The sequence below is a fragment of the Hypomesus transpacificus genome, chromosome 5, assembly GCF_021917145.1.
Source record: "Hypomesus transpacificus isolate Combined female chromosome 5, fHypTra1, whole genome shotgun sequence".
In the NCBI taxonomy this organism is placed as follows: Eukaryota; Metazoa; Chordata; class Actinopteri; order Osmeriformes; family Osmeridae; genus Hypomesus; species Hypomesus transpacificus.
In genome coordinates, this window is record NC_061064.1 from 2,240,518 (window position 1) to 2,248,633 (window position 8,116).

At 55.6% G+C, this 8,116-nt stretch overlaps 1 protein-coding gene across 16 annotated transcripts in view; it reads left to right on the top strand.

The window, feature by feature from the left end:
• The window catches only part of ryr1a (ryanodine receptor 1a (skeletal)), a 55,070-nt gene that overhangs the window by 15,614 nt on the left and 31,340 nt on the right, over nt 1-8,116 (top strand). For all 16 annotated transcript variants that reach the window (XM_047020689.1, XM_047020690.1, XM_047020694.1 and 13 more), the window contains exons 34-55: nt 126-212; nt 536-762; nt 1,097-1,547; nt 1,632-2,183; nt 2,374-2,574; nt 2,672-2,783; nt 2,921-3,064; nt 3,240-3,513; nt 3,780-3,894; nt 3,991-4,123; nt 4,357-4,451; nt 4,564-4,699; nt 4,804-4,990; nt 5,420-5,531; nt 5,761-5,881; nt 6,034-6,203; nt 6,514-6,734; nt 7,036-7,126; nt 7,220-7,360; nt 7,455-7,618; nt 7,763-7,841; nt 7,960-8,049. In XM_047020689.1, coding sequence (XP_046876645.1) covers nt 126-212; nt 536-762; nt 1,097-1,547; nt 1,632-2,183; nt 2,374-2,574; nt 2,672-2,783; nt 2,921-3,064; nt 3,240-3,513; nt 3,780-3,894; nt 3,991-4,123; nt 4,357-4,451; nt 4,564-4,699; nt 4,804-4,990; nt 5,420-5,531; nt 5,761-5,881; nt 6,034-6,203; nt 6,514-6,734; nt 7,036-7,126; nt 7,220-7,360; nt 7,455-7,618; nt 7,763-7,841; nt 7,960-8,049 — 3,903 coding nt within the window. The remainder of the gene's footprint in view (nt 1-125; nt 213-535; nt 763-1,096; nt 1,548-1,631; nt 2,184-2,373; nt 2,575-2,671; nt 2,784-2,920; nt 3,065-3,239; nt 3,514-3,779; nt 3,895-3,990; nt 4,124-4,356; nt 4,452-4,563; nt 4,700-4,803; nt 4,991-5,419; nt 5,532-5,760; nt 5,882-6,033; nt 6,204-6,513; nt 6,735-7,035; nt 7,127-7,219; nt 7,361-7,454; nt 7,619-7,762; nt 7,842-7,959; nt 8,050-8,116) is intronic.

Genomic DNA, 8,116 nt, shown 5'->3' on the forward strand with positions numbered 1-8,116 from the left:
ATTATATGGTACTTCAGAAATGCATTATGCAAACTGAGTTTGTAATGGACTGTAGCATAGAAAGATGCTACTTTTCAAACTGTTCTCAAACTGATGTTGTGGTTCCCTCCTGTTCTCTACTTCAGGTGGAGCCCAACACTAAACTGTTCCCAGCTGTGTTCGTCCTGCCGTCCAGTCAGAACATGATACAAGTGGAACTGGGCAAGCTCAAGGTCAGAGACAACCCCCTGCACTCCCTGTCTCCCCTCTCCCCCCCCTCCTGCCCTCCCTGTCTCCCCTCTCCTCCCCCCTCCTGCCCTCCCTGTCTCCCCTCCCCCCCCCCCCCTCCTGCCCTCGCTGTCTCCCCTCCCCCCCCCTCCTGCCCTCCCTGTCTCCCCTCTCCTCCCCCCTCCTGCCTTCCCTGTCTCCCCTCTCCTCCCCCCTCCTGCCCTCCCTGTCTCCCCTCTCCTCCCCCCTCCTGCCCTCCCTGTCTCCCCTCTCCTCCCCCCCAGCCTCCTGCCCTCACTCTCCCCCTCCCTCCTCCGTTTCTCCTCAGAACATCATGCCCATCTCGGCGGCCATGTTCCGCAGCGAGCGTAAGAACCCGGTTCCCCAGTGCCCCCCCCGTCTGGACGTCCAGATGCTGACCCCGGTCATATGGAGCCGCATGCCCAACCACTTCCTGTCGCCGGAGACGCGGCGCGTGAACGAGAGGCACGGCTGGAGTGTGGAGTGTAGAGAACCCCTCACCATGATGGCTCTCCACATCCCTGAGGAGAACAGGTTAGAGAACCGGCCCTGCTCCACTACGGCCTCCTGCAGCAGGCTGGCAAAAACGGTTCTTGTGACTTTACTTTATCGCTTCATTACGTTAGCGCTAACCGGGTATTTGACACTGCCATGTCCGGTTATGCTAACAACTACTATTTGATGTCAAATCAAATTAATATAGCTCTTTTTACAAGCAGTGTCAGAGAAGGCTTCACAGACAGCCTTAGAACTGCACCTAAACCAACCCAATTTGATAGATTGCTTTTGTGAAAGATAACTTGGTCTTAGGAGATAGATTGACCTCCTGTTCTAACTTGGAACCCTCGTCTCTCCCCGCTCTCCCCAGGTGCATCGATATCCTGGAGCTGTCGGAGAGGATGGACATGCTCAAGTTCCACTACCACACCCTGAAGCTGTACGGCTCGGTGTGTGCGCTGGGCAACAACCGCGTGGCCCACGCCCTCTGCAGCCACGTTGACGAATCCCAGCTCTTCTACGCCATCGAGAACACCTACCTGCCCGGGCCAATCAGGAGCGGCTATTACGACCTGCTCATCAGCATCCACCTGGAGTCGGCCAAGAGGAACCGGCTGATGACCAACAAGGAGTTTATCGTTCCCATGACGGACGACACGCGCAGCATCACGCTGTACGCGGATTCGGACGCAGACAAGGCCCACGCCCTCCCCGGGGTCGGACTCACCACCTGCCTCCGCCCCAAGCTCCACTCCTCTCCCACGGGGTTCGTGGGCACTAACCTGGACATCTACACCCTCAGCCCCTCCATCCCCCTGCAGGTGAGCTGTCCCAGGGGGACGGTGAGAGAAGGAAAGGACTTCCTGTGCTTGTCCGACTGACTTCCTGTTTGTTTCCTGCTGCAGGTTATGAAGTCCAAGGCCCTGACCATGTTGACGGAGGCCGTACAAGACGGTGGGCAGGCCATGAGAGACCCTGTAGGGGGCAGCGTCGAGTTCCATTTCGTTCCCATCCTCAAGCTCATCAGCACCCTCCTCATCATGGGCGTGTTCGACGACGAGGACGTCAAGCACATCCTGAAGATGATCGAGCCCACCGTGTTCAGCTCCGAGGCCGAAGGCCTGGCCGAGGAGGAGGGGGAGAGGAAGGGGGAGGATGGTCAGAGACTGGCCCTCAAAGAAGAAGGGGAGGAGGTGAAGGAGGAGGAAGAGGGAGTGGGGGAGGGAGAGGACACTGAAGATGAAGGGATGGGCGAAGACGATAAAGAGTTGGAGTTGGAGGAAGAGGATGAGGAGGAGGAGCTAGGTAAAGAAGAGAAAGAAGCAGGGGATGTGAAGAAAGCGGAGGGAGAGAGGGAGGCGGAGGAGGAGAAGGCCAAGGCTGCGGATGCAGAGGGAGACACAGGCGTACAGGAGGGTCTTCTACACATGAAGCTGCCTGAGTCCGTCAAACTCCAGGTGTGTGTGTGTTGACAAACTGCAAGTGTGTGCTTGTGTGTGTTGTCTAACTCCAGGTGAGTGTTGGTGTGTGTGTGTTGCTTCTAAATGCCACTAGCAGCGACCTGCCCCTCCAGTCTAACACCTCTCCTCCTCCTCCTCCAGATGTGCACTCTCCTCCAGTCTAACACCTCTCCTCCTCCTCCTCCAGATGTGCACTCTCCTCCAGTATTTCTGTGACTGTGAGCTACGTCACAGAGTAGAAGCCATCATCGCCTTCTCAGACCAGTTCGTCACCCAGATCCAGTCCGACCAGCGGCATCGCTACAACGAGCTCATGCTGGCCTTCACCATGAGCGCCGCTGAGACCGCGCGCAAGACCCGCGAGTTCCGCTCTCCCCCGCAGGAGCAGGTACGCCTCTTAACGTCCTGACTGGAGCATCATTCGGAACGCTCTCTGGCCACACCGAATCCGTCACGATCGCTTGCTTCTGTGGTTCCCCGTACAGGTCAACATGCTGATGAACTTCAAAAACTGCTCGGAGGACCACGAGTGTCCGGTGCCTGATGATGTCCGTGACGCGCTGCTGGCATTCCACAAAGACCTGCTGTCCCACTGCGGTCAGCTGCCCACTGGAGCTCTTACACACCTCACACACACATCTCACACACACACACCTCACACACACACACACACAGCGACCCCAGCTGGGTAGCTGGAACATCGGTTGGTTAACTGCGTTGTGTTTTCCTTGAAGGGGTGCATATCGAGGAGGAGGAAGAGGAGGAGGAGGTGGATAACTCCCTCAGGGGAAGGCTGCTGCGTATGCTGGAGAAGGTCAGGACCTTCCGCAGGAGGAAGATTGAGGAGGAGAGCAAACCTGAAGAAGAAGCCAAACCCAGTGAGTCATGAGAGCAAGACCCTGACCCCTGACCCCAAAACCTGACCCCAGACCCCAGAACCTGACCCCAAAACCTGACCCAGATCTGCTTACACCCAACCTCCCTAATCCTGTCTGTATGTAGACATTATAACCTCACACCTGAACTCAACACCCCTCCCTGTTTCCGTTCCAGGCACCCTCCAGGGGCTCATCTCCCACACCATGATCCACTGGGCCCAGGAGTCGTTCATCCAGAACCCGGAGCTGGTGCGTCTCATGTTCAGCCTGCTCCACAGGCAGTACGACGGGCTGGGGGAGCTGATCCGAGCCCTGCCCAAGGCCTACACCATCAACGCCGTGTCGGTCCAGGACACCATGGACCTGCTGGAGTGTCTGGGCCAGATCCGCTCGCTGCTTATCGTCCAGATGGGCCCTGAGGAAGAGAGGCTGATGATCCAGAGCATCGGGTCAGCAGGAAGCTGAGGTTCACACTAGGGATGCACCGATATGGCCGATATGGCCGATACCGATATTACCGATACCGATATGGCCGCCGATATATCGTGCATCCCTAGTTCACACCCTAGGGTGTACGGGTGCTTACTTAATATGAGACAGGGGGAACTGGGGAGTAACATGAGTGTGCTCACTCCTGTCTCTCTATCACTCCCTCCCTCTCTCTCCTTCTTGCTCTCTCTCTCTCTCCCTCCCCCTCTCTCTCTCCCTCCATCAGGGACATCATGAGTAACAAGGTGTTCTACCAGCACCCTAACCTAATGCGTGCGCTGGGCATGCACGAGACGGTCATGGAGGTGATGGTCAACGTGCTGGGTGGAGGAGACTCAAAGGTACACTGCATCTCCTCTCGGACCAGCGCTGACGTGAAACTACAGCTTTCCTTTGTTACCAATCTGTTGACACGGATGTTTGTTCCTTTGCTTCAGGAGATCAGGTTCCCTCGCATGGTGACCAACTGCTGTCGTTTCCTGTGCTACTTCTGCCGCATCAGCCGTCAAAATCAGCGCTCCATGTTCGATCACCTCAGCTACCTGCTTCAGAACAGTGGCATCGGCCTGGGTGGGCAACCAATCAAATCATTAGGGTGCAGAACAACATCATTATAGGATGAGCAGTTCATATCCAACCTGGGCCTCTGGCACGTCCCCCCCCCCTCTCTCTCTCTCTCTCTCTGTCTCTGTCTCTCTCTCTGTCTCTCTCTCTCTATCTCTCTCTCTCTCGCTCTCTCTCTCTCCCCCTGCCCCTCCTGTCACATGTTCAGTAATGTAAATATATGGTAACATCTCTCTCAGGCGTGCGAGGCTCCACCCCTCTCGACGTTGCCGCGGCTTCCTGTATCGACAACAACGAGCTGGCGCTGGCTTTGCAGGAGCAGGACCTGGAGAAAGTAAATCACTTCCCGCTTCCTCCTTCCTCCTTTCTGCTTCCTGTTTCGGCTTCAAACACAGCACCGTCTTTGGACCTGGTCTCAGAGCTGCTCCTCGTGTGTCTCCTCCCAGGTGGTGAAGTACCTGGCTGGCTGCGGCCTGCAGAGCTGCACCATGCTCATGGCGAAGGGCTACCCCGACATCGGCTGGAACCCGTGTGGAGGGGAGAAGTACCTGGACTTCCTGCGTTTCGCCGTCTTCGTCAACGGTCAGTGCTTCCTCCAGCGGCCTCGTCAAACACTGTTCGGTGTAGATGTCCTGCTGTTCTCTCCGTGACTGAGTCCGCGTGTGCGTGCGTGTGTTGCCCCGCAGGAGAGAGCGTGGAGGAGAATGCCAACGTGGTGGTGCGCCTGCTCATCCGGAGGCCCGAGTGCTTCGGCCCCGCCCTGAGGGGGGAGGGGGGGAACGGGCTGCTGGCCGCCATCGAGGAGGCCATCAAGATCTCCGAGGACCCGGCCAGGGACGGACCCACCGTCAAGAAGGACCGACGCTTCCCCATGTGAGCTCCGCACGCGCTCCGTGGCGAGGAGGGCTCGAGGGATGGCTTGACGTTTCTCTTCAAGATCTCTCCTAGCTTCTGTTCAGCTTTTAGTCGCTTCTATATTCTTTCATCCTGTCTTCCTCCTGTCTGCTTTCTGTCTGCTTCCTGTCTGCTTCCTGTCTGCTTCCTGTCTGCTTCCTATCTGCTTCCTGTCTGCCTCCTGTCTACCTCCTGTCTGCTTCCTGTCTACCTCCTGTCTGCTTCCTGTCTGCCTCCTGTCTGCTTCCTGTCTGCCTCCTGTCTACCTCCTGTCTACCTCCTGTCTGCTTCCTGTCTACCTCCTGTCTGCCTCCTGTCTACCTCCTGTCTACTTCCTATCTGCTTCCTGTATACTTCCTGTATACTTCCTGTCCGCCTCCTGTCTACTTCCTGTCTGCTTCTTGTCAGGTTCGGAGGAGAGGAGCAGCAGGAGGACAACCGTGTCCACCTGGGGAACGCCATCATGTCCTTCTACTCTGCTCTGATCGACTTGCTGGGGCGCTGCGCTCCGGAGATGCACGTCAGTAGCTCTCTCTGCTCCACAGCTGGTCCCTATTTACAAATACTACTACTGCATATACTGTACTGTGTGTACTGTAATACTGTGTAAAAACTAAACTGTAATACTACTGATTACATCCACACCGCACCCATGCCTATAGCTGCAACAGGAAATCATAGTAAATAACACGAATGCATGATCAGTTGTGTGTAGCCGGTCTAAGCGGCTCTGTTCCTGGGCTCCTCAGCTGATCCAGGCAGGGAAAGGAGAAGCACTCAGGATCAGGGCCATCCTGCGCTCCCTGGTGCCCATCGAGGACCTGGTGGGCGTCATCAGCCTGTCGGTGCAGATCCCTGCTTTCGGAAAAGGTGACTTCCTGTCACACTGATGTCTGTTCTTTTTGAAGTAGGAAAATTTGATTGGTTGAATGACGTTTCACCTTGTGTGTTCTTTCCTAGAATTAAGATTTGAATGACAGTATATATTGTGAAACAATTCTCCTTCTGTGTTTGTGTTCTAGACAACAGCATCATTGAACCCAAGATGTCCGCCAGTTTCGTCCCGGACCACAAGGCACCCATGGTGCTGTTCCTTGATCGTGTGTACGGCATCGACAACCAGGACTTCCTGTTGCACGTGCTGGAGGTGGGCTTCCTGCCGGACATGAGGGCAGCCGCCTCCCTGGACACGGTGAGCTTCCCCCGAACAAGGCCTGCTTGTCGGATACGAAACCTGCTTCCCTGACCCTACCTACTCTCCTGACCCTACCTGCTCTCCTGACCCTACCTGCTCTCCTGACCCTAACCTGCTCTCCTGGCCCTAACCTACTCTCCTGACCCTAACCCTCCAGACTACTTCACAATAGTTCCCTCCAGCTTGACTTCCAGCTTGACCTCCAGTCCTGACCTCCAGCTTGACCTCCAGTCCTGACCTCCAGTTTAACCTCCAGTCCTGACCTCCAGTCCTGACCTCCTGACGGTCTGAGTCTTTTCTCCCCCAGGCAGCGTTCTGCACCACGGAGATGGGTCTGGCACTGAACCGCTACCTGTGCTCGGCCGTGCTGCCCCTCATCACCAAGTGCGCTCCTCTGTTCGCCGGCACGGAACACCGGGCCATCATGATCGACTCCATGCTGCACACCATCTACCGGCTGTCCCGAGGCCGTGCCTTCACCAAGGCCCAGAGGGACGTCATCGAGGAGTGCCTCATGTCCCTGTGCAAGTAGGTCCGGTTCCCCCCCAGTCAGATCGCTGTGCTTTTAAATAATACTTTTACATTTACATTTAGTCATTTAGCAGACGCTCTTATCCACAGCGACTTACAGTAAGTACAGGGGCATTCCCCCGAGGCAAGTAGGGTGAGGTGCCTTGCCCAAGGACACAACGTCATTTGGCATGGCCGGGAATCGAACTGACGACCTTCAGATTACTAGCCAATTCCCTAACCGCTCAGCCACCTGACTCCCTACTTTTGCAGTAGGAGGAAGTGCCGCGTTGTGTTTTGAGCGCTTATCTCTTTCCAGGTATCTACGTCCGTCTATGCTGCAGCACCTGCTCAGGAGGCTGGTGTTTGACGTGCCCATTCTCAACGAGTACGCCAAGATGCCGCTTAAGGTGCCACATCTCTTTGTGACAACAGCCAATAACCGCCTCAGAACGACACATCTTTCCGTTCTGATTGGCTGACGTTGTCGTTTATCCCCGCAGCTTTTGACCAATCACTACGAGCGCTGTTGGAAGTACTACTGCCTGCCCAACGGCTGGGGCAACTTTGGAGTGTCGTCTGAAGAGGAACTTCACCTCACCCGCAAGCTGTTCTGGGGCATCTTCGAGTCCCTGGCTCACAAGGTCTCAGTCTGTCCTTCCAAAACATGGCGTCTCTGCTGCCATGACGATGACGACGAGTCACTCAATGACCTCTTCCTCCTCCTCTTCCTCACAGAAATTCGACGCGGAGATGTTCAAGATCGCCATGCCGTGTATCTGCGCCATCGCCGGAGCCATCCCTCCCGACTACGTGGACGCCAGCTACTCGTCCAAAACAGAGAAGAAAGCCTCGGTGGACGCTGAGGGAAACTTTGACCCCAAACCTGTGGACACCACCAAGTGAGAGGACTTCTCTGGGAGTTTAGGGGTTAGGGTTAGGGGTGAACCAGGGGTGAACCTACTGGGCTTTGGTTGCAAAGTTGCTAGGAATGCGTTGATGAATAGCTAGTCCGGTCATTGAGACGCTGTTTTCTTCTAACGCAGCACGATCATCCCAGAGAGACTAGACGGCTTCATCAACAAGTACGCTGAGCTCACGCATGACAAGTGGGCTTTTGAGAAGGTGAGTTGAATCAACACGCGATATCTGAGAAGTTGGGCTTTTTTTGTTGCAATGATTAGGGGGGAAAATGTGTGATTTTTTAAATGATGAATGTGTGTGTGTGCGCATCCTTCTGTAGATTCAGAACAACTGGACATACGGCGAGCTGTTGGATGAAAATTCGAAGACCCACCCCATGCTCAGACCCTACAAGACGTTCTCTGAGAAGGTTCGGCTTCATCTCGCCCGGTCTCCTCTGTGTCTCTTTAACAGACCTGACCTTTTGACCTATCCCC